Raw genomic sequence first — 27,623 nt, 5'->3', positions numbered from 1 at the left:
CGAATATGTAAACACCCTTTCAATCGAGGCTATTTATAGCATGATCAGAAAGTTTCAGAAGAAATTGAATACAAGTAATATCTAAAACTTTTTATATTATAAGGATAAATTATAAGCATTTATACAGGATACATTTTTTAATAATATATGGTTAGTAAAATGCAATAATTTCAAAAAAACAACGTGCTTTATTTTTTCGATTAATGACTTAATCTCGTGAATCCCTTTTTTGTAAATTTAACGACCGCTGAAACTCTGTATCCCTTTTAGTCACGTATGGGATTCGCTGTCTTTACACCTTTTGCCAAGAAAAAAAAAACACAATACCTACTACCTAATTTAGTTTTAGATGTGAATTTATTTTTAGTTTTAGATGTAATTACTAACATGAATACTTATTTTTTTTAATAGATCTGCAATATCCGAATTCTATGCTAAATAAATAAATAAATTAAATGTAATTCTTCTTTTATTTGTTTAAGACCCCAACCACTTAAAAATCTATAATAAAACTTAACCTATAAATGACGGAACTAAATCATAATATCCATCAATATTAACGGATTGAACATGTATGATGATTCACAATGACATTATGAATCATCACACATCGATACATCAAACTGACTAATGAAAGGATGAACTGAATCCATCGCAATGGTTTTACTATCTGCGTTTAATGAAATGATACATCCAACTCTGCATATGTACCATAGTATAGAGAGAGTAGTATGTTATCTCCGAACAAAGGCACATCGCGCCGATTGTATGTACGCGGAGTGGCCACGCCCCCCGTTCATGTACGTACGCACGCACACAACGCTGCTCGGTTCCTTTTTTGAAGTGAAACTTCTTTATCGGGGTTGGAAAAAAATTTAGTGTAACATTTTTTTATGCAATAGGGGGCAACAGAGCAGACGCGTCACCTGGTGGTAAGTGCTCCACGTCGCCCATATGTACGCACAGTGTCAGAGACATTGGTACCTACTCCTACTCCTACTCTGGTACCGGTCGAGGTCTCGTGAGGGCCGCGCCGTTGCTGTCAGCGATTTGTTTATACAATGATTTAAATATTCCTGTGCCTCACAAGTTTAGATACCGTGCGCTCCTAAACGCCGGGAGTTGGCCTACTTCTCTCTTTATACTATGTATGTACGCTCGGAGCTCAGACATAAGGTGTGCCTAATACAATTTCCGTATGGCGTAGTGGCATGATCGATCACCCTAGAAGGGGATATAATCCAACTTGTTACCTTTACTAGGCGGTTTCTATTAATATCATTGAATCATAATTACGAAATAACGTTGATTAGTTTGAGTCTTTCCTTACAATTGGCAGATAAATATTAAGTAGGTATGTAGTTACGTATAGTAAAATATTAAGTACTTACAATCAATGTGATGCGAAATTGTAATATGAAATTTTTTAATTAGGATTGTGTTAAAAAATTAATTAAATAATAATATAATGTGTTGAAGTCGTAGCTTTATGAACCTACCCCTATTTTTTGTTTGGAGGATGAGACTTGAAAGCTCATAAGACATTTTATCAAATATATTTTGTTTGTGTATTTAAAATAAGTCTAAGGCTGAGGCTGTTTTGTTTGTGTAAGGCTTTCTGATTTCTTCTATTACAACATGCCCGTGAAGAAATCATAGCTTCAATAAAAATATATCTTAAATATAAAATTTCCATTCAATCATTGGTAACCTATTTTTAGCATTGAATCTGTTTTTCTCATCATCTTTACTCTCACAGATAATAAATTCCAGCATAGATTGGAAAAGGAAATCTTCACTACAACTAGCATAATAACTACTTTCAGTCAGAGAATTTGTTATAGCAGCAGTTATTTATTCCTGCTCTTCCAGTGACTAAATAACTTATTTTATTAAATCTTAATATTACACAATAACTTTTAACCACGTGTAGAGCAATATAATGGAGCTAGCGTAAACTATATATTGAGAATCAAATAGTTAATAGATAGTTCTCACGGACTAACAACAGTATACTAGACTGAAATGCTTTTCGACTACCCTCTACAAGCTAAAATTGAATTTAATAGCAATGTCCACGTACCGTGAAAGCACTCTATTGTATTTCTAAATTGATGCCCCCACATTCACAACTAAAGCAAGTGCATAGGTAATTGTATTACCACATTCTGCGAGCTCCAGGTTCTTCACAATATGAATGCAAATTATATGTATTTCAGTTCCCGAAACGTTAACAGATGCAGAAACAGCGACTAACAACTGAGATTGCAAATTTGAATGTGATTTACATACTGTAATGCAATACTTTATACTTTTAGCAAAGTTAATAAAAAATCCCCGAGTTCTCTGGTATGTAGCCAAAAGGTTAAGTCATTTTTGTATTCATGACTTCGGTTCTTTCAGGTTGTTAAAATAATGAATCTCTCCAGTTCAAGACAGGGTTGTTAACATTCATCAGTTTGAATGGATATTTTTTTTACCGTTATGTTCTTTCATACGTTTTTATTGTAAGTTCGCTATAGCGTTTCTTTTGATCGACATCAATGTTCTTATAGCATATGAAAGTACCTACCCTAATTTTTTTTTTTTTTTTTTTTTTTTTTTTTTTTTTTTTTTTTATATGAAAGAAGGCAAACGAGCATGTGGATCGCCTGATGGTAAGCAATTCCACAGCCCATAGGCATCTACAGACGTGTCCGAGGATGTGTTGCCGACTTTTTAAGGTGGAGGTATATTCTCTTTTTAAATGCCTCGATGTCATAGGCGTTCGGGAATATCGCCGAAGGCAGGCTGTTCCACAATTTGGTTGTGCGCGGAATGAAGTGGCGGGTAAATCGCACCGTACTAGAGCGCCAGAGGTCCAAATGGTGAGCGTGAAACTTGGTCTTATGTCGTGCGGTACGGTTGTGGAATTCCGCGGCAGGTATCAGCTCAAACAACTCCTCAGAGCACTCCCCATTATACAGACGGTAGAAGACGCATAAACATGCAACGTCTCGTCGCAAATCTAGAGAATCAAGTCGATCGGTAAGTGCTTGTTTGCCAATAATTCTGACGGCTCTTCGTTGCACGCTATCAAGTGGCAGGAGCTGATATTGTGGTGCCCCGGCCCAGAGATGGGAGCAGTATTCCATATGAGGCCGTATTTGTGCTTTGTACAGTAGTAATAGATGTTCAGGCCTGAAATACTGCTTCGCTCTATTTAGGACACCCAATTTTTTGGAAGCTAGTGTAGCTTTGCCTTCCAAGTGATAGCGGAACTGAACGTCATCAGAAATATTGACACCAAGAATTCCGATACTAGACTTGATACTAAGGGGAGTGTTCTCAAATAGGGGCGCCGTGATAAATGGTGCTTTTTTAGCTGAAAAAAGACATACTTGTGTCTTGTCAGGGTTAAATCGGACAAGATTTTGTCGACCCCACTCTGAGACTTCTCCAAGAAGAGTCTCAATTTTGGACACAAGTATGTTACGGTACTCTTGGACGTGTTCCAGAGAAATATTAGTGCGGCCGGTATATATAGCATCACCAGTACTGTCATCTGCATAGCAATGAATGTTACTAATTTGTAACATGTCATTGATATGCAGAAGGAACAGTGTGGGTGAGAGTACGCAGCCTTGGGGAACGCCAGCGTTCACAGGTAATAAGTCAGAGCTTGATCCATCGACCAAGACTCGAATACTGCGCGCTGTGAGAAAACTGGCAATCCACTTGCATAATTTCTCTGGAAGTCCATAGGCTGTAACTTTCGAGAGGAGCGCCTGATGCCACACCCGATCGAAGGCTTTTGCAACGTCCAGACTAACCGCTAAAGCTTCCCCCTTGCTCTCAACAGCACTTGCCCATCGGTGAGTTAAGAAGATTAGAAGATCACCAGCCGACCGTCCATGACGAAAACCATACTGTTGGTCACTGATCAGCTGGTTCTCCTCCAGATAACCCAATAGCTGGCTGTTAATGATGTTTTCCATCACTTTGGAGAGCAGGGAGGTAATAGCAATTGGTCTGTAGTTGGTTGGATCCGATTGATCGCCTTTTTTAGGGATCGGGTGCACTGAGGCAGTCTTCCATGAGGCAGGTACAATGCCGGTGTTATAAGAGTACCGAAACAGCTCAGTTAGAACCGGTGCCAGTTCGGGAGCACATCTTTTCAACACAATGGCGGGGATACCGTCGGGCCCACTCGACTTATGTGTATCAAGAGAGAAGAGAGCTTTTCGCACAGCATTCTGTCTGAAATGCACATTCGGCATGGAGCTCTTGCACCGCATGATAGTAGGCGGTACATTTCCTCTGTCATCTAATGTTGAGTTGGATGCAAAGAGAGCACCCAGAAGATCGGCTTTCTCTTTGGAGGAGTGGGCTAAAGTATCATCTTCCCGGCGCAAGGGTGGAAGCGAGGGCTTGCAGAAGTTTCCTTGGACAGCTTTGGCGAGTGACCAAAAAGCACGGCTCCCAGAAGGGTAGCGTAAAAGTTTCTCGCCTATGCTGCCAATAAACTCCGACTTTGCTGTGGATATTTTCCTCTTGTAGGCCCTGGCAGCAGAGTTGTACCGTTTTTTGAGAGCACTAGCATTTGGATCCTTATTAGACATTGCTTCTGCCCAGGCATGGAAACACTCTTGCTTCAGGCGAGCAGCCATTTTGCAAGGACGACCATACCAGGGCTGGGACTTACCGCCGACGGGTACTACAGAGTTTGGAATGAAAAGTTCCATTCCCTGCAGCACCACATCCGCAACTGAGTCAGCATAGTCACTTGGATCCGGTGCAAGGCAGACTTGCTTCCAAGGGTAGGATGCAAAAAATTCCCGCATCCCATCCCAATCTGCTGACCTATAGTGCCAAACGCGGCGACTCCCAAGTGAACGGGGCCGTGATGAACGCAAGATTGGCACTGTACTCCGAATTAAACAATGATCTGAAGTCCCAAGAGGGGCTTCGACTTTTACCTGATAATTAGCCGGATGGGAGGTCAGCAGAAGGTCTAGTATAGAGGGTGTGTGGTCAGCAATGTCGGGTAGTCTCGTTATTGAGGAGACCAGTTGCGTAAGTCCGTAAGCCATCGCGAAGTTGTGTACAGATCTCCCCGCATGATCAGTGGTACGTGAACCCAACCATTGGGTATGATGGGCATTAAAATCGCCTAAGATAATTATTTCTGCGGAGGGGATCTGTTCATGTACTGCATCAGCCGTTGTTTGGATGTGCTCGATGAGACGGTCGGTTTCTGCATCACCACTATGTGACCGATACAAACATGCGTAGATGCGGGGATGGTCACCACAGTCCGCACGGAGCCAAATAATTGATAGGTCAGTGCCCTCAAGACCGACAAGACGACGATAGCAAATATCCTCCCTCACAAACACACACACACCAGCTCGTGGGATGAAAGTGTGCTCCAGTTTGTATCCTGGGTAACAGAGATATGTTGTGTCGGAAGGTGAACGAATTTGTGTCTCTGTAAGAAACAACAATGCCGGCTTTTCTGTCTCTAGGTGGTGATGGACGGGATTCAGGTTAGAATGCAGGCCTCTCACATTGCAGAAGTCTACGGACAATGAAGGTGGCACAGACTTATGTGCTCGTTTGCGCTTGGTGATATTCTTGAGCGGGATTTTGCCCTCCCCAGAGTACGCAGGGCAGCCCGAGCATGAATGCTCAGGAAGGGATTCTCCAACACTGTGAAGGTTGGTACCCTCCTGGGGTAAAAAGTAATTTAATTCCGCTGCCATGTTGTTTATTAAAAAGAGGTAGGGATAGGATTTATGATGGGAATAAAGGAAAGGATAGGTATAGGAAGGGAATAGGATGGGCCTCCGGACCTCCCACTCACCGTACGAAACACAGCAGCATTTGCATGCTGCTATTTCACGCCGGTTTTCTGTGGGAGTGTGGTACCTTCCCCGGTGCGAGCTGGCCCAATTCGTGCCGAAGCATGCTCGACTCCCACTTACAAAACTACTAATTATAACACAAAGAATATAATTATTGGCTCCTTGAAAATCTCCCTGTAAAATTGGGACAGCTCTTATTGAGAATGTTTTAGCGAGACGTAGATAAGGAAAATATTATCAATATTCCTTTTTTATTGGATTTTATTTTATTTTTAGCTTTTTGAATGCTGCCTTCAATTTGGATATATTTTCAATGGTTCAATATTTGAGTCATTTTGTCCAAGCATTTTGCTCTGTAATGACAGCTTTTTTATAATGTTCCTACCTACTTGTTATTATAAAAATTGTCAGTTTCATACCTTTCGAACATTATGTTCTGTTCCACTTATAATATATCAATTGTATTTTTGATGTATATTTTATAAACAACAGCCAATTAATTATTCTTTAGAAAATAATCGACGATATACAATACGTATTAAATCCTTTTTTAAGTGTTAAAAGATATAAACTAACCGTTTTGGCTAGCGCACATAAAACTTGTCTGATTTTATGACACTGTTACTATAAACCTCGATTTAGGATCTTGCGTAACTTGCTAGACTTTGAATCGATAGAGCCGAAAAACGGTTTCCAATCTTTTGCCTGAAAGTCAAAACTAAACTTTATTCACTAAGGAAAGTATTTTTAGCTTATTGTGTACTGTAAGTAAAACAAGAATTTATAAATCATGTTATTCGGTATTATGAAAATTCCCAAACAATAATATACCTACTGTTAGTTATACGTAAGCAACTTAATTAAAGAGGAAAAATCCTTTCCATGGAAAACAATATTTATATTTTCGTATTCATAGCAAACTTTGATAGCATATCTAGCAAAAAACATATACCTATCCGCACACCATAAAATCGAATTACATCACTGCATCACAATCTAATAAACACCAAAAAAAAAAGCGCGTGAATTAACTGAAAATTCATTTAGCGCCCGAGTTATGTAACAATGCGAACGTAAATCCAACCTACGAATTCGGTTCAATTATAAAATTTGTACGCGAGAGACATTCCGTATCGAAATGGTTGGCGTGATTCAGTATTAACAAGATTTGATCGCAAGTACAGCTGATTGGCTTTTCATGCTTACGTTTACTATGCCAATTACGGAATCCCAGTATTATTTACCTTGACTAACTAGTAGCTTGTTATTATTTGTTGACACGACTACGCAATTAACGCTATAGTGATGTGTTTATGGCAAAGTGAACCTTTATCTGATTAAATTGTTCGTGTGTGATAATTGAAATTATTTCACATTAGAAATTCACTGTTATAAAGATGGTTCAGTGTATGGTATACAAGCTTTTCAAACTTCAAACTTTGCATGTTGACATACAATTTTGTAACCTATATTGCGCATATGTTTGCTGAAAATATCATAAAAGTTATTCGTTAACGTTGTGAGAGTGTATATATTTAAGCAATGTATTACAAAATAATCCATACTTAATATAAGAAACATTAATAAAACGTGAGGCGTGATTCAAGCTCGGTCTTTCCTTTGCTGGACCTTTTTTAATCTATGTAGGTAAAATAAGTATTGAAATACACACAAATATAATGGAAAGACTGTATATTATTTATACATGCCACTATTTATAAAAATACATTATAAATAGTGGCATGGTAGTTTCATTTGTATTGAAAAAATATTTGAGAGACAAGATAATATCTAATATTATGAATTTTAATTAATACTGAACAATGAACATTGAAAATGTCGAAGAATATGTTTAGCATTCAGAAACAAAATCAAAATCTCGCTTCATTTTCGTACAATATTAAAAGGAAAATTATGAAGTGATTTTTCACAAATGAATTTCATGTATTGAAATCTATAATTATAGATTTCAATACATGAAATTCATTTGTGAAAAATCTACATCTATACATTATAGAATATTTTTGAAACAATTCATATCAAATAAGATTTTGACGTAATAGACTACAAGCCCGCATAGGACAAAAATATGGGTCAAATGAACCACCAGGGGACATATCTAGAACGATAGCAGAGCAAAAAATAATAAGATTCATCACTATGCCGTCACTTGTAAGCTGTCCAACTGAGTGCAGATGAGAATTGAAAAGTACAGGTAGACTCGGTAAATTTTGGTCATATATTTTTGTACGGCATTCTTAACCATCGATAGATCCATTAAAAATAATAAGAAACCGCTCAGTGCCGTACAAAAATGGTGGTCCACCAAGTCGGAATTATTATTTAATTTCCGAGAGTTACCGGGGGTAAATTTGGTCATTTGACCATGTACGGCATCTGTGTCATACTATTGCTATACTGCTTTTAATCCATTATTCCGCAACGCCGTACAAAAATCATGGGGACAAGGGGAAAAAATCGAGAGTTGTAATCCCCTCTCTTTCCCCACTCCAGGGGGTCATTTGACACAACACGAAATAAATTTATTTTTAAAGTATTTTATGCATAGATAATATTTTTTCATGTGCCGTACATTTTCGTTGGTTCAAAGGGGAAAAATCTGAAAAAGAAAAAAATCCATATAACGAAATGTTTGCTTTATATTTTTATAATAAAATATAAATATACATTAATATTAAGAAGCTCGAGGTGGTTAATTATCACCTTGGAAAGTCGGAGTCAGGTGGAATGGACTCCGTTAAATTGATGAACTAATAAAAAAGCTATGAACGAAAAGATGTGAATTATATGCAATCAGTCCATGAATACAGGTAAAGTCATAAGCAAATGCTAGTAATATATACATATTCAAAATGTACAAGTAAAGCGCTTTCAAATGATACCAAACACTGCATATTTATCTTAACTTTATTTTTTTACTCTGTATGTTTTGTCCGCTAGAGGGCACCACATTAGATTTTGTGAAACCCCATATAGCCTTTAGCTAGCTGGTCGCTGGTTATCCAGTGAACAATTCAGACGCTTCTAATGATATGTCATTTGTCGAATTCTGATAAGTAGTTTAGAAGTTACGAGGGAATAGATGAACATACATACATGACCTGTAAACAACCATAACCCTCCTTTTGCTTTGCCGTAGTTGGGTAATAATATGTTAATGCCGTACTGTATCAAATGGCCATAAAGCACCCTTAAAATTGTAGCTTTCGTCGCTTTCATCAGCCTAAAAGATGTGGTCTGCACAAAAATGTACGGCATCGTTTTTTCCTAATTTATCTATGTTAATACTATTTAAAACAACGGATAAAGTGTAGAAAACTATTAATTTTCATTAATCTACGATGTTTAAACTTTAACAAAATTTCTGGTTTTGCATTTCTCTATAACTTTTTTTAGAACGGTTTCTTTTGAACGGCAATACTATACAACAATTGAATTTTACAATATCATGTTAAAAAAAAAGTTCCCGTACAGGGTCAAATGACCTTACAGCTCTTTATATCAAGAATTCGATGAAATTAAGATGATTATTGGTATACATTTAAAAGAACAATTATTTTTTGACGGCATTGCTTTAAATAGTACTTTTGAGTGCTAGATAATGTTTTGGAACCGAAGCCGTACTTAGTCAAATGACCCCCTGGAGTGGGAAAAGAGAGGGGATTGCAACTCTCGATTTTTTCCCCTTGTCCCCATGATTTTTGTACGGCGTTGCGGAATAATGGATTAAAAGCAGTATAGCAATAGTATGACACAGATGCCGTACATGGTCAAATGACCAAATTTACCCCCGGTAACTCTCGGAAATTAAATAAAAATTCTGACTTGGTGGACCAACATTTTTGTACGGCACTGAGCGGTTTCTTATTATTTTTAATGGATCTATCGATGGTTAAGAATGCCGTACAAAAATATATGACCAAAATTTACCGAGTCTACCTGTACTTTTCAATTCTCATCTGCACTCAGTTGGACAGCTTACAAGTGACGGCATAGTGATGAATCTTATTATTTTTTGCTCTGCTATCGTTCTAGATATATCCCCTGGTGGTTCATTTGACCCATATTTTTGTCCTATGCGGGCTTGTAGTCTATAAGCCTAACAAATAAGATAATAACAATGTTTTCTGTTTTGGAGTATTTCGTTTCTGTCTTCCAATAATATATCCGCGAATATCAAGTAATAAATCACTTAAAAACACCAAAGTCTTATTCATAAAAAATCTATAAAGTGATTTTTACGAGCGTCGTAGATGGTGGAAAAAATGACGGGCCTTTTATTGGACTGTAAATATCTATAGGAGCGAATAATAGAATGAAAACTAGAGCAAGCCTTGATGTCGCGATGCTGACGTCTCATCTGAATAATGTAATAAATATTGATTGCATTATGGGAATTCGGAACTGCGAAATTTTATCCAGAAATAAAAGTATTTCTTTAAGATTTTCTCAGTCTGAAATAGTCGGTTCAATGAGGAATTATACGTTGAATCTCGAGATATTCATGCTCCGTTAAAAGAGATTCATTAACAAATGAATACGTTACGTATTATAGACAGTGTACACGTTGATTTAATATGCAAGCTTCTTAAAAAATCCTTAATTTTATCACATATATTTCGCTTACATGCCATACTAATAATCCTGCTATCATAAAAATGTTTATATGTATTAGACAATATCTGAGGAATCCTATAACATTATATATAGGAGTAAGCAATGAATATGACGTCTATAATTTTTGTCTGTATAATCTTGCCGGATTAAATTTTCAACCACGGATTCTAACAACATCTTTCAAGTAGGTATGCCGTAGTTTGCATCAAAAAGACAAAAGCACATCAAAGGAGTCTTCCCTTGAACCTCTCATTAGTCCTAATAGTTTTTTCATTCGTCTGACTTAAACGTAAATTGGAATCACGCTATCATTTTGCAATTTCTTATGTGAGAAAAGTAAGTGTTATTGGCAGCCGTCAGGATGATGAATGATGTGTCTACGATTCGAGTGAAGGGAACTCACCCTTGGGGGCTATTCGATATCGCAAACCTATTTGGAACCGGTCAAAGTCAGGAATTTCATAAAACAGCCTCTCGAGAGGACAAATTGCTTTCACGTCTGTTGTAAAGATTTATTATTACATCTGATCTTACACGGGGGAACGGCGGGATCGTATTTTGTTTCTAATGTATGTTTCTTTAAAACAAAATACATTCTTACGCACAATGGGACACTCTTGGGCCCTTATATTCAAGTGAAAAAGTTGTTTTCAATACCACATTTATTCCATTTAAATAAAACATTATCCAGTTTAAAATGTAGATATTTATATAGCTGAATAAGCACAGATACCGCGTTAAGTCAATAGAATTATAACTCAGCAAAGACATGCCAAACCGCTAATTATACGTTTGACCAACCACAAATCCTTATTCGAGAAAATAATTTAGAAACGCTACACTAGGCTATTGAACTCTCAAATAACTTTAAATGGTTAGATGGTTTAATGTAAAGTGCTAAAAGTGTTTAAGATTTATCGTGTTAAAAGTACATTTGAAGAAAATTAACATATTTTGTATCATCAACGAAAACGTTCAATATCAATTTGGTATTGTAATTGTTTTAATATTGTAGCTATAAACAACATACAATTAAACAAATAATAGTCGTGTAAGATTTTACAATGGTTTTATTAAGTGTTAAAATATATACTCGTATTTATTCACAACAAATTGCATGAGTTGCTGTCCAAAACAGAATTAAAATTGTAAATTGTTAAATAATGAAAGACCAAAAATAATTTCGTGTTTAAAATACCTACGTAATTTATTCTGAAAATTAAATGAGCCTTGAACAATAATAACAGCTGTTGAGTCGCAGCAAGAAAAATAAAAGCCCAGTATAAATTAAACAATTTTATAAGAACGCTTCATATTTCTTAAGGGAATTTTCAAAATGGAAAGACATCATTACTGAAACAATAGGTATTTCATTACCGGTATTTTAATTAGCACTTTAAATGTATACTGTATCTGGAAATTGAAATATTTGACACAAAATGATACCCTCGATGGCAATAGTAGATACTGTTTTGTTATTGAACATACATCTTGACATGTGATTAAGTGTTTGTTTTTACGCCTGAAAAAATAATAAAATGTATCTTGCATCATCATCATCGGCTCATTAAGTATGTTCCCATTGCATGACATGGACGCCTCCTGTAAGGGAAAATTTTATACATTATCTTTAAAAATATATTATTATAGAAGTTAATACAAAAATGGATGCAAAACGTGAGTTCATCATTCGAGTCATGCTTTTTGTTTAATCTTTTTCATAAATTTATAAACAATTATCTTTTGTTCAGGAACCTAGATTACGGCTTCATAGCATTCTCTTATCCCCAGAGACGAATTTCATTCCAGTGCATTAAGATATGAAATGTCTACTTCACTGCATTGTAGTCTTTATTTTTCTTCCGACATACTACTACAAATATCTATTCATTCGTATATTTGTACAAGTAAACATTATTATAAGCCTAACAAATAATAACTAAGAAATATAAAGTTAATTCATGTCAAAATTAATCACGAAAATATTAATTCAGCCTTAAGAACAGTCAATGCTTACTTTTAAAATTAATGAAAGAGCTAATCCTATACAGATGAAATGTATATTTTGTATAATCCCATCTGAATTTCTAATTCGAGACACAAAAGAGATTAGCATCGAAATATGGCTTTTATAATCATGTACGCATATCATTTTCTGAGGGAAATCTAATTAAGTTTTATTTATTAAAACTGTCAGATCGCAGTTATGATAAAAATGTTACATTAACCAAGATGATAAGAGAATCAGAGGATAATCTCTATCTCGAAATAATTGTGATCTAATTTTTTCAATTTCCATTTACGATTCCTGAATTACAAGACTTCACAATCAGACTTTGATCATCCAGGCAGTTAACCCGTGACGTGTCCTGCGCACAATTGCTGTGCCTAACGCGGCGACATGACATTGAAGGTCATCTGTACTGACTTACAAGTGAATGTTTCCAGTATAAAAAATATTTCTCTATGCCTTAAACATTTATAATGCGTTCATTTAGCTATGTATATATTATGGAGACCGATAATGTAAGGTAAATCGTGTTAAGATTTCACATCTTTTTCGGTATTTGTCTTTACGTAAAAAAAATACAAAAACTTCTGCAAACATAATCGATTTATTTTATTGTTTATAACTAGCCGCTTTCCTCGGCTTTGCTCGAGTTGAGCCCGTATAAAAAACATGGCCTATGGTTTCGTGAATAGTGTGACTGTCTGCTAGTGAAAGAATTTTTATCGGATCAGTACTTTCGAAGATTATCCCCTACTATACAAAGTTAGAAACTTTACTTCAATATTTGTATACCTAGATAGTTAAAACATACATAACAATGTTAACCTGATAACAGAGGGAGTGAACACTAGCACTATGAAAACGATTATATTTTATATTATGCAAGACTTGTTTCAGTGACGTTTTAAGAACACAGTCGGCTTAGCCCAAGCCTTCGAGATACTGAAAAGTATAGACTTAAGCCGAGACAGTCTTATCGTATCGCATACGCGTCGAGCTTTGTGGATTGAGGGTCCTTTGGATCTTGCATAGGTTCTGATCCGAATAAATACGTTCTTTGAAATAGCTACACGTAAGGAAATATGTTTAGTTGAAGGGGATAGATATTTATCCGAGCCTGCAAACTTTACGCTCTTTTGTTGAATGCTCATGCACGTTACGCTCTTATATTCAATGTCAACATATTATATTTGAATGCACCATGTTTTTAAAGATTTGATGGCGCTCTTTTTCACATTCGAAATATAATATGAAATCGCATTAACACATCCGTGGTCACAACGGCTTTTAAATTTTATTTACGTTTGTTGTCGTTGCAGATTTACACGGAATTTAAAGCGAAATGTTTAAATGCATCAAGCCTACGTGCCTAGTGCTCTAGAAAAGATAAAATTAAATTTCCATTATTTATTCTCAGTGCGTCCGTTCTATAAATCTACAACATTAAATAACTGCATGCATCGTGAATAATGTGACGTCACAATAAGACTGCAGCGCACATAAATGAAAACGAATAAATAAGACGAAGTACGTGGAAATCGTGAATCTAATAGAAATCTACCTATTGTTGATAACGTCCCCTTTGGAGACGGAGAATTTCTTTCTACGTATATTCACCATTTATAAAGCTTTTGAAATAAATGCTTTTGATAGTCGATTGTTTATTTTTTAAGCAATGGAATTCTATCAAATTAAATTGTAGGCTTTTATTTATTAAAAATAAAATTTGATTTAGTGTTCACGCTACGTAGTTTCTGTAATATTTTGTCTATGTTACTTGAAAAGTAAATTGCAAAAAAAATGGATAAAGCATGATAATACTTGTTATTTTGTTTTCTAATCTGACGATTTGAAGAAAATTCGTTTACAAATATAATATCTTACTAAGAACGAAATTTGGTGCTGAATAAACATGAACTTCTTTGAACCCGTTACAATTATCTTTATTTTACTTACATTCACACGAGTTTTATCTCGGCTTTAAGTGCGGAATATTCAGCGTCAGAACTGTAGTGATGTAGGAAAAAGAAAAAAGTAATATTCATGGAACACTGAGTTCTGCTTATAAAAAGCGATAATGTAAAATGTAATTATACCCAGTTCTCTCTTGGGATGGACGTTATATCTGACTTGATATGCTGTTAGGTATTTCAAACTACGTATTTGAGTCTAACTGGTATAAATTTAAAATTTTGTATTATTTTTATATTAAGATACAAGAGAGACTCCATTAGTGAAATAGGTCTATAATGCATCTGCCATTCTTAACGCGTATTGAGGCTTTGTTAATAAAAAAACTGAAGATATTACGGGCGCGTTTAAAGGATAAGAATAAGGATGTAATTATACATGAACATTTTAACCTCACTGTTGCAGTTCGTGATGGTATTCCTTTTGAAACAGTGCAAATGAAGTTTAAATACTTTTCTTATTGTTAAGATCGATTTTAAATAATTATAAAAGTCATATTTTTTAAAACAGAAGTTTAACATCGAATGATCTACTTTTTTGCTACGGGCGCTACCATATTTATGAAACTTCTACTTTTTAAAGTGTTCTCGAAAACACATAAATATTAAGAAGGATATAAATATTATCGTCAATCTTAATGATAATAAAACGGTAATTTCTTAATTGCCGATCCACTGAACATTTCGGACTGTCTGCACAAAATTTGCTACATTGTTAAGTCAAAACAAAAGATCGATCAAATATTTATCTTAGCAGAAAACAATCGGAAACCCCTTTCGAACTTCGTCATCGGTTTCCATTATCTTAATGACGTCACGGTAAAGTTTTATTTGTAAGACAAACAAGCCATGAGTCGAGTTAATAAATCTGCTTTCATTGTATTTAGTTTTGCCGAGCCCATTGTGCGGGATTCGTTACTAATATGATTACTATATTTGCGATGGCGAACGTTCGTGCGAATAACGCAAAATATTCACGTATATTTTTTAGGAATTAGATTATTGGTTTGATAGACTGCATGTTTGTGTAATTTGAACATGTTGTGAAAAATTCAGTGGAAATTTAGAACGCTGATGATTTATTACAATTGGTATTACTGAAAATTAAATCTGATATCCTTTCACATAAATAATATACGAAGTACAATTATAAATTGTGTATCTGTATAAGAACTTTGAATTAAAAGATAGGTTTAATTACTTCAACGAATTATCTATAATCCAAACAAACTGGGCTTTTAATTCTCGTTCGAATTTGTAAAACAATGCTCGCGGCAACAGACTAATTATTGTTCGAGCTGTAGGGCCTCTCTAATTAGAACATTGTGAAAAAAATACTTAAGTCTCATCGTATCTTATCGCTATGGTAATAAATTTCAATATAATATCACCTTGATCCTTTTTAATGTTTATCACACCCTCAAACATCGTAAAACCGCACAGCTAGTACAAAAATGGTCGCATTTGCTTTAATGATGGCGCTTAAAAAGTTCTTTTTTAATCTTGCTCTTATCTTTTTTCTTTGAAATTATATTTCATTTGAATTCAATATTTATAGCTATTTTTATTAAACTACTAAGTTAACCTTCAGAAGCGAATAATCGCTATGTAAAAACGCAACTAATCTCTTAATATATTAATTATATTGAAAGGTGCTTAATTAAAGCGTTATTTATTAATTATTTGAATCCATTTTGCACATCAATAAATTAAATCATGTATTGATCGTATTCAACAAAGGTATAACAAAGCAGGGTATTTATACATTACATTGAATTTCATTACCTTTGTGGTCAAAAGGGATTCGTAATTACGAGCTTTTATTTAACTTGCTTCATTCGGATGTACATCGTTTTGGTTCAACATTTTTAACCCATTTTCAGAACATTGATTATAAATTTATAAAACTTTGAGGGCTATAGAATAATCACTAATGCGCCTTTTAACTAGTACATGTTTACATGTTTTATTAGTCTGACTTACTACCAGACTGGTTGAGTTGACATTGTAAGTAACTTCATGAATTTTAAGGTTCCAATTCAGGTCGTGTAACTAAAAGAAAACCATAGTGAAAAATATACTTAGACATTATTTTGTGGCACTTCATTTTTTCCTTTCTGCTCATTATCAGAATTCCTCTTTGTGGTATAGAGAGTTGTTTTAGACATAAATTACATAATCTGACCCTTTTCTTCAAAGATGACCCAGTTTCTTTGGGACAAGCGATATAGTATTTCACTCTTAAGAGGAAAAAATCACATGACGCTATGTAAATAGTCGTTTATCCTCATGTCACAGATATGGGCAAATAATATTTATGTTCACAAAATTTCACAATATTTAATATTCCGATGGTTTACCCGAAGCAGGAACATTCAATAGATATAAACATTTTTACGCCTCACAAATTTTTCGATGTTCGAGTTAACCCGTAAGTACCATTATCGCAAAATATTGGCTGAGTCATGGATTTTGTGGAAACAATATTATTTAGGGACAATGAGATACGTATTGGGAATTTTAAACAATATTTACAGAAGAATTTCTTCAATTTTTATAGAATAAATAAAACAAATTGACAAAATATTATTTATTAGTAACTACATAATATATTGTGATAGGGATGATGTTTCATGTAAGAAGGTTTCCTCGTATTACTTTATTTCATAAGGTCTATTACATCAAACTTGAAAGAACAATTTAAACGAACTTGTCTTTGGGTCCAACTTTATTAACCTGTGTCCTCCACAGGTCTGTCAGCTGGCGGCGTTGACAGCACAGACCCGGACAGTATCTTCGCGGTCAGCAATAGCACCGCTGAGACTGTCGTCCAGCCGCACTTCGACAACACCACGAAACGGGAGTACACCGCCGCTGTGGGCCAGCCAGCGTACTTGCATTGTCGAGTCAAGAATCTTGGAGATAGATCTGTAAGTATTTTAATTGATGTGTGTTAGTTGATACAGCGGCCAATAGAAGTTGGTCGCTTGATGGTTAAAGATTTCTATCCATGAGCTTTTTAGGAAATTAAAATATAGAAGATTCTGTGATTCATCAGAGTCAGCGTAACAGCTCTTGTGGAATCCATATTATCAGGTTAATGTATCTTAAGTTGAAAGTTATGATAAAATAGCAAGTTAAATAATTAATATTACTCATATGCTTTATTATACAGGATTTATCTATAAAGGCCTTAGATCATTAAGTAATGATCTAAGATAAAGGCACAAAAAATAAAAGTTCGTTCTCATGAATATGCAAATGTACAGTTTGATGCTTGCTTACTCTATATAACGTAAGCGAGCCTAACCTAATTATAAAAATGTATATTCAGTAAATAATTATATGTTTTAATTTGTTCTGCTTTATTAAACATTACTCTAGCGCTCGTGGCTAGTTGCATCAGTGTTTAATCTGAGGATTAAGTCAGTCAATTTGAAGGGTTACCGCTTAGTGGTATTTCAGCCATGCGCCGGACTACGGAAACGGGAAACGTTTGTGCCAACTGTTAATAGCTTGTTATTAGACAGACAACCATTGAAGTAAATAAAAAAAAATAGTTAAACATATTATATTATTGTGTATTTTTAAATTTGTTCAGCACTTTATACAATAACTTATGCTTAACGCTACACCAAATTATAGCATACAAAGTAAGTACCTAACAAAGAAATACAGTTTGTTTGCAAGGAAATATCTGATGAACATTTTTCTAACTTTTACACTAAGCAAAATAACTTTCAACAATTAATTATAACAACGTAGAAGAACATAACACATCATTCATTTAATTTTTGGGCATAATTAATATCAACCAATATTCTATTGATTTTTATAACTTAGTTATGCGCTAGTTTATTAGTGTTCTGGAATTTCAGTTCAGAAATGTACAAGATAAATGACCTCTACAAAAATTACAAAGCAATTCCTGTATCAAACAAGCGCTTAAGAATTGAAGTTTAAAAATGTTTGCTCTCATTTATTGTTACGAAATTGCTCACTACTTCTAAATCATACTGTGCTTGCTAGATGCTCCTTCGAATATAAATAGCAAGGCTTTAGGAGCACGCTTGTAGCCTGAAACTTCGCCGACTAAGTTTATAAAAACCTATCTTACATCACAAATTCTTGTCGGACTGAAGTAGGCGGTTTATTCACAGCTTTTTGCGTCCACGATTATGTATTTTAAATCGATCAATAAATTTATGAGATAAAAAAAATGTAATACATGATTTATTGGTTAAAATTACTTAGTGCACAATTCATACATTGTTATTTTTATGATCTCTACGATATTGGAAAAGGGTTTGGGTAGGTCTTTACCTTTTTTTCATGTTTTTGCTTATTATATCATGGTAGTGTAACTAAAAGTACTTTTAATGTTTTACAAAATGAAGGTAATTCGTAAATTATTTATACTTAAGTTACTCCACCTACTAAGCTATCGAATTACTTTATTTTACCTAACTTACACAACAACATTATCGTTAACCTTTGAAATTTGTGAGAAAATGTTATATTACAATAATTGAACAGCATGAGTGTTTTGATGTAGGTACACTGAATTGTTTTATTACTATATTTCATCATTTTTTATCAAAAAACTGCCCTGTATAAAATTTACCCAATAACAATTTAGTAAAAAGTCTCAAAGTCATCGAAACAATTTTCACGTTACAACTAAATCCAAAGCTTATTTTCAAACACACGTTTATGAACAATTCAATATAGATACTCGCTATAATATTTCAAATGGTATGCGGGATCCGTAAAAAAACTAAAAAATTCGATACGATACTCGCTCTCGTACAAAAGACTTGATATACATCCAGTATATTTGTATAATTGTCTAAAAGTGTCACAGAACATTGCGGATCGGATGAAACTTTTATTGCGTTTAATTCGTTAAAGCTTAAAGGCTCTTTAAAATTTTACGTGGAGTGGTTTTATACAACAGTATCCATGTCGATTGCATTTTGTTGGGAAATTTTAAAAGAATTATTTCGCTCTTTTTGCGATGTACAGACGTAAGTAGGTCTTTGTTCGAAAATATTTTTGAAATAAACTAATTATAATTTTGTTATAATGGCATATAGGTAATATTTTATTGATATTTTTCTTTGTGATTTATTACTATATTTTTAATGTTTATGAAAGTTCTTTTAAGTCCGTTTGGTAGATGGGTGACCCTTTACAATAATTACGATGATATTTTACAATACTACATAGAGCATGTGCTTGAAGGTATACCGGCAGAATATAAAACAAAAGAGTTAATATAAAGGATAAATTTTATTATACTAAAGTAATAATTACAATAGTTAATTGCAACTTCAAGTTTCCACAAGTTATAAATTGTAGGTCTTGAGGGATTTAACAAAGACCTACGAAACCTTATAACCAGCCCACACGCCGAAATGAACTGAAAATTATGTAGTTTTGTGTTTAGGCGAGGTCAACATGCTCAGTGTCGTTCATTTTACGTCTTTCTTCATATTTCTGGCAGCTTTTTGTTCTGTTTTAATTTTTACGAATGCAATTTCACAGCCTTATGGAGATGTAGGAACATATTCGTTAAAAATTTCATTGTAAATATGTAAGATTGGAAACATGTTGCTAATTGGTTTTTATCATGCTTTTGAATGAAGTAATCTTGTGTACCTTTAGGAAATACCAAACAGAAAAATCCATTTAATTTTGGTCCTGGCTGATGTAATTAATAAAAGTTATTTGTGTGAGTATTTATTGTATTCATAGGAAACATAGCTGTTGTGCGTCTTACCAATAATATTTTTTTTATATGATTATGTACCTAGTATGGAAAATGAAATGTATGTAGAGCTACATAGGTAAATAATACTCTCAAAACGTAACCTTAGCTATAAATTCATCTCACTCGAATCTAATCTCTCTAATTTATATATAACTAAAACAATGCGACATCCCAACCGACAGTTTAACTTTCTACGTACAATGTATATTTAAAATCCCCATATTTTCTAAAGCCCTGCGACGCGTACACAATGTCGGAGACAGAAGCTTCGCGAATACGGCTTATATCTAAATTAAGTCGTCATTTGCATACTGATCTCGTACACTTGCTCCAGATATGCAAAACCATCACAAAATACAAAATAATAATAACGGTTTATAATGAGCTGTGGGTATCCGATCGATAACATATTACGGAAAACTCACATTTGCATGCACAAAGTTATCTTCTAGGCATTATTCCACGAAAGTTTCCCAAGAATATTCGACGTATCTCACACTATAATATACATGTTCGTAAAAAGCGTGCATTTGGCAAAGCTATTTCAGAGCAAAACAATGCAACAATAAAATAACTTAAGTACGATTGTTACTGCGAAAAGTGCTTTCAATTTCATAGTTTCCTTTCATAGAATCGCGCGATCTAAAAGGAAACGTCTATCCATATTTCAAGTTTTAATTTTAGGAGCCGTTGCAGCCAAAAAGAAATGTTCGGAAAGAGGAAATAGCGTAACAATACAACGAAAAACAATTTTAGTAGTGTTGGCCACAAACACAGCCATAACTTTCAGCGGATGATAGAGGTACTTGTTCATCGGAGCATACAGCAAACAATGAACGGCATGCCATAGGAATCGCCAGATAGAAATACTGGATTCGGATTTAAAGGAAAGCGATTGAAATCTTTGTGCGAGCTCGTCGTTTCCTGATTCTGCCGACAAATTTATATCCCGTATATTGGAATCTGTTCGTATTCAATTAATTTAATAATAATTACCTTGTTAATATGAAGTAAGAAGCTTAACAAATTGGTTCTATTCATGCTGAAACCACCTGTCGGTTCTGAGATAGGTGTAGTGACTATAAATTATCGCCTTTCATACGACAAGTGGGAAATATAGTGACCCAAAACCTTACACGGTCTATGTTCCTTCTGTAATATGTTATATGGTGTATCGTGTGAACTATGTACATTGTATAATGGTTTGAATGATGTAGGTACATAGTTAACAAATACTTGTTCTATTTAATCCTTAATTGTACTACCTAACGTGAAACTTTTTTTTTATTTTTATAAGTCACTGAGCAACTCAATTCGCAACTTTATATTTAACGTTTATTTATCATGTTTAAATATCTAATACAAAGGTATTTAAAATATCTTTTACGATTTCAATTTGGCTAGAAAGTCACATAGGCTACTTTAAAAATTTTCTCATTACTATGGGAATTTCCTTTGAACCCGCGGGCGAAAAGCTACTATAAGTTTAAGGGTTTATTATAAATAAGCAATAAGGTAGTTAAATAGCGAAAACATAAAGCATCACATTTTAAGTAGGTTTTTCATGATTACAATTGCTGATTAATTTTATTGAATTAACATTGTTTAAGAGTATACATTTCGTTGAATTTAATTGCCTTTCCGTTTTTGAATACTATTTATTATAGATAATGTAATTTCGATGACTTTTTCAATGAATACAGACAGGATTTCATTTAACAGAACGAATAAAGCTTAATGATAATATTTAATGATATGTTTTTTTTTTATATTAAATATGATATATTTTAAAAGATTGCGGTAATACAATCCTACTTTTCAATAAATTATTTCTGGATTTTAGAATGATTCGATGTCCTGTATCAATAATGTGTAAGTATCCTACAAATAAAAAGGAAGCATCACGTTGTTAACTCATATTATAACAATTGAGTTTTCGTAAAAATGAATGTTACTCCCAAAAATGCGTGAGATATATCACGATTGTGTTATTGCTCCATCTCAATATGTACACAAATTTGTTTTAGCTAACGTACAAGAGTTCTTACTTTTTCCTTAATAAATGACGCTCAGTAACGACTACTTATTTACGCTGAAAACGCCCCAATAACATCCCCTTTCAGAAACTTGATATTCTCTGTAATATATTATACGACATTTATTATTATCTACTGCTTGGATCCCCAGCCATAAACAACTCGACGTAATTATACAACAATTAAAACTTAATAAAGCTTCGAACGTTCGCGTAGACGATATTTTTAAGATTTGAAACAGTACAAGTGAAAAGCGATGTCTTTGAAGTATCTGAATAACTAATAATCTAATTTTAAATTTAGAATTACTTTTGAAGGTCCTTTACAATAGGTTATTAAAGAAATATAGGCTTTTTGGCAGCGCAAACAAAGGGGCCGGTGATTTTAAGTGTTCCTCATCACCCATAAACACAAAGACTGGTGGTGTTACATGTGCTTTGCCGGCATTTATGCTTATGTTTTAAAGGTGCAATATTATTCTTGTATAATTATAAAAGATCCTATAAAGTAATCTTATGGACAAAAATCAAAAATCCATTCAAATAAATTGTATATTTGTCAACAAGGTTCCTATATTTTTCTTAGAATTTCATAACGCAATCTCTCTGAGATAACAGCCGTGAATACCAACTAAAGAAACAGTTTTACAAAGTTAACAGAAGTATAAAAAAAAAGATTTTTTCGAGCATATCTCGATAAGTTGGACGAAATTGTTCTTGTCGAAGTAGTACAGTTTGACAAAAGTTTCTTCCGTGTCTTTTCTTGTTCCCAGTTATATTTTGTTACATTAAAGATCGAATCATCGCTCCTTAAATAACGATAGCAATGAAAGCCCGGGATTGTATTAGCAAAACGTTTTATTGAACGTGACTCCGGACCACTGGGTACGATCGCAATGCGAGTTTGATTCTCCTAAGCACCATAGGAAATATCGCGTACGCCAAAACGAATAAAGTACATAGAAATGGGTCGAACCTCGCGAAGTACATTTGGAATGGAGCCAACCTAAGCCGTGGCAATTTTTGTTTATTTTCATTTTGTAAAAATATTGTATGACAATTTTTCCTACTTAATAACGGGATTGTCCCATTTGTGACAAGTATGGAGCGACGTTTATTGGGGACAGAGCTTTGGTCTACTTTGCGTGGATTTGTATTGTCGTCGTCGGTGTGTATTCAGAAAAGAATTATAGAATCAACACATTTTTACGTCCTGTTCTAAGTGTATTTAACAAACACGCTACATAAAAAATCTATGAAACATTTTAAAACAACTAAGTGATGAATTTTTTGCATGAACATAATCCTATTTGAACACGAGCCTCTCATCTCAACATAATAACATATGCAAAATAAGGAAGCAAATATCTTTCCTCTGTTATGTCAAAATTAATAAAAGATTTTGAGAGCAAATAGCGTTCGTCCAAGGTAATTCCAAACAAGAAAAGGGCAACGAAAATTTCCCTTAGGAAAAATATCTCTATTATGTGTACAGCGGTGACTACGCAAATAAAGTACTCGTATTACAGACGGGGCAAATATGAATGAAATATAAGTATCTATATAAATTAGTAACATGTATGTTTGCATATATTTACATAATGCGTTATTACGTTTCGGTGAATCCAAGTTTGGATGTTAACTTTCGGGATTCAAATAAGTTTTCAATATTGTTCTGTTGAAGTTACGAAAATATGGTTTTAGTTTCATTTAGGTTAACAGTTTCATTCTTTCATGCAGTAATTTACGTATTATTTACGATAGACCAAATTTATTTCGGATTCTAGATTAAGTATATAGGAAAGTAAATGAATAGGTTTTTAATATAAACAGCACCATATTCTTTTAATCTTATGAAAATTATTTTCTGTAAGCAGTGAACATATTTATAGCTTTAGTTTGAAACTAATACTGTTGAACTTAAAACCAGTTTTACAAGGCAGATTGTTCAAGTGTTCAGAGCTAAATTAACAAACAAAGATAACTTTAATCTAAATCTTGCGCGATTTGACCTGTGTGAATTATAATAATAAGAAACAAGAATCAAAATTTTACTAAGAGGTAGGTATATAATTGCTATTCAAAAATTTAAAATACGCTTTCTTTATGTTTTGTGTTGGTATTGTGCAATGAGTGATTGAAATAACATGCAAATGATTAATCAAAATTTGTAAATCCTATACAGAAATATTTTTTAGTATTTTCTAAATCCATAAAAAAATATTCGACATTATTCAAATATGCACTTTATATTCCATCTCTCTCGTTCATTAATAGACGACGACATGATATTTTATCTTTCAACAAAATTTACTTCCAATCGGCCCTCAACTTTAGATACGTTTTACGGACTTGATGTAAGAGCTGTAAAAAATTTATGAACAGTATGTCGCTTGCAAACAGCGTAAAATATTCGATCGAAATACTGAAAAATACCCGCGCGGGAAAAATGGTTGGAGCGTTTTAGTGGATGAACGGCTCAATGCAGCGGGCATAGGAACTGAAAAATAGTCTATCCAAATCCCAAAACTAAATAAATGCCCAGTGCCAAGCATTCTAACACGTTCGAAAATACTGCGCATATAAATATTCAATGCTGAAATCGATACGTAACAAAGTAATGTTTCAATCAAATATTTGCTGTCAAAGCTATTGCGGTTTATTTTATCCAAGAGTCCACTTATCCTAAGTACCTGAAACTATCTTTGAGCAGTAAATATATTTTTCCTAATTTCACCTAGGTATTTTGGTATTCAGTTAAGGTTAGACTAAGGATAAGGATTGAGACTTACCTGGGTTAGCCCTTTTTCATATTCAACTGTCGTCGAAAGCTTTTCCTCTTAAGCTAGGTTAAACTACTGATACGTGATACACATAAAACTAACGACACTCTTCTATTATAAATGAGTTTATTGTTAGAAATAGACAAAGATAAAGAAAAATATTTTATCGCTATGAAACAAATATGATAAAAAGCAAAGTTACATAATATTAGCTTCGCCAATATGAGCATGATATTATGTACGTCAAAGCTTCATTCCCATGAGAGCCTATCGTCAACAAAACAGACGAAAACTGATCCTACTTGAAGGTATATATAAAGCTAACAATATAATATGTATTATTTTGCTTGTTATGTGACTACGCAAAGCGAGGTATAAAATTATAGACTGAACATAGAGCTAAATTAAACAAAAATAAGAAACATAACAAAGCAACGAAAACGTGAAAATTTTAATCTTGTTATTAACGTTGGACCGTGTTATCCTACACAAAAACCACATTCACAACACGACTGTACCCCACACAGTCAATAGCTCGTATGTACATACATTTGTCACGAAGATAGACCCATAGTACAGTCAAGTGATCAACTTGAAGTCCGTGATGTCACCAGCACGAATCGATGTGTGTACCGAATTTATGCTTCTTTCACTTGCGACGGCGACGCGTAAACTATTCTCGCTGCGACTAAATAATCGCAATTTTGGAGAAGACAGATTTGTATGCAACTATTTCTTAATTATCAAGATAGTAGTAGACGATTATGAATGGTATTTTGATTCTCCTCTACACTGTACCTAAAAATCTAAAATAAAAAATACGTGTATGCAATTATTTCGCCTTATTTAATGAAATGAGGATGCTTATAAAAATCAAAACAGTCTAAACTCAGTTTATTATTCAAATAGCGTTTTTTTTTTCACGCAAATTTCAACCACGCAATAGCTAATAACATTTTCTATAATATAATGTTATAACTTTGGTACGAGTAATAAAGAAGATAGCCGATACATAAAACCAAGCGATCTGCAATGTTCAACGAACCCTTCACTCACCTTATTATTCATAAACCAAAGGCATAAACATAAAATATAATCTATTTTTAACGATCCAAAGATAAAAAATTTGCTTGTGTTGAGGTCTAAAATATTTTCTTGCGCATAAATAAAGTTAAGTATTAATGTAGTTGGGTAAAGAGTAGATCATTTTTTGATGATATATTATCCTCCGTTGTAGGGAACTAACTTAAATTTTCTATTCTAGCGAAAATTTGTGGATAGTGGTGAACACTAAACATAAGGTTACTTGCCCCTTTTTCTATCAAATTTCTATCAAATTTTCTAACACTACGATTCCAAGACATTTGCTTATTATTAAAATATTAACACTTACGTCATAATAAATATGCTTTATATAAACAAGGTAACGTGCCTATAATGTTTATTTAAAGCATTTTTCATACGGATAAGAACGGGAATAATACAAATTTATGGTGCCATTTATTATTGTCATAACAATGAGAAATACATTTTTAAAATGTTATTTAATTCAATATTATTAAAAATATCAGTTAAAACGTTTAGGTTTGTTTTTACTTATTACTAACAGTTTTATAATACTTATTATTCTTATCTCTTTCATTATATCTCTAAGATTTTTAAAATTCTTACTTTAACCATACATTAGCATTTTATTGTTAGTATAGGTACGAATAAATTAAAACTTTAAGGCAATTTTGTAAGAAAATTTCTGACGAGCATTACAAAAACGCTTTTCTTATAAGCATTTGTTTTAAAGGACCCAAAAAGTCTTAATCCATAAGTCAATAGTATATTTATCGATAAATCGCTAAGTCGCACGATTATAACTTTCTTAAAGCGTTGAAAGAGTAAATACGTGTGACTGTACCAGAATCAACCAATACACGAAAAGCAAGGATTATCGGATTTCATTTCAAGAATGTTTGCCAAACTTCTGACCAAATTTCATTCACTTATTGGATAAATGACATGAGTTATGTTTTACTTATGTAGGTTATTGATACAAACAACACTACTAAGAATTAGAACACATAATTTATGATGTAAATATGTTTCTAGTGATATTATTGCTTAAAAGCGTTATTTCAGCTAGTTTCAATTATCTTGTTTCTAGTTTTTTGAAGTAAGTAAGAAATAAGTCTTCTTGACAATTTTATTATGTTTAAGATTTAAGTAGACACGAATCAATAATCCATAAAAAACATATTGTGCAAATGTATACCTATAATATGTATGTAATTGTTGCTTTTTTCGTCATGTTGTTTGATTTTACTTTTAAAAATGTTAATGAAACGGACGTCGTAAATTAACTTTAATTGATTTAGTGTTATTTTTATTTAATTAAGGATGGAGAAAATGTAACGATTGAATTGGCAAAGTTTATGAAAATTAATTGACAGTTTGATAGCTAGTCAAAATAAGTTTGATTAAATTCCTTTCAGCGATGCTTTCAACCTCGTCCATATTTTAATTCATTTGTTGACTTTCTGTATTTCACTTAAGTGCAAATATTCTACAGTCATATG

The 27,623-nt window shown here is 33.5% G+C and overlaps 1 protein-coding gene across 1 annotated transcript in view; it reads left to right on the top strand.

Moving 5' to 3' along the window:
* The window catches only part of LOC149900212 (zwei Ig domain protein zig-8-like), a 79,069-nt gene that overhangs the window by 42,654 nt on the left and 8,792 nt on the right, over window positions 1-27,623 (top strand). The window contains exon 3 of the mRNA XM_090113328.1: window positions 17,217-17,395. Within this exon, the coding sequence (XP_089969454.1) occupies window positions 17,217-17,395 (179 nt within the window). The remainder of the gene's footprint in view (window positions 1-17,216; window positions 17,396-27,623) is intronic.

This window comes from Colias eurytheme, chromosome 19, assembly GCF_061535395.1.
Source record: "Colias eurytheme isolate Ceu_HAF_F1 chromosome 19, ilColEury1 Martin Lab GWU primary, whole genome shotgun sequence".
Taxonomy (NCBI): Eukaryota; Metazoa; Arthropoda; class Insecta; order Lepidoptera; family Pieridae; genus Colias; species Colias eurytheme.
The sequence above is the reverse complement of the archived record's forward strand: the minus strand, read 5'-3'. Positions and strand labels throughout refer to the sequence as shown.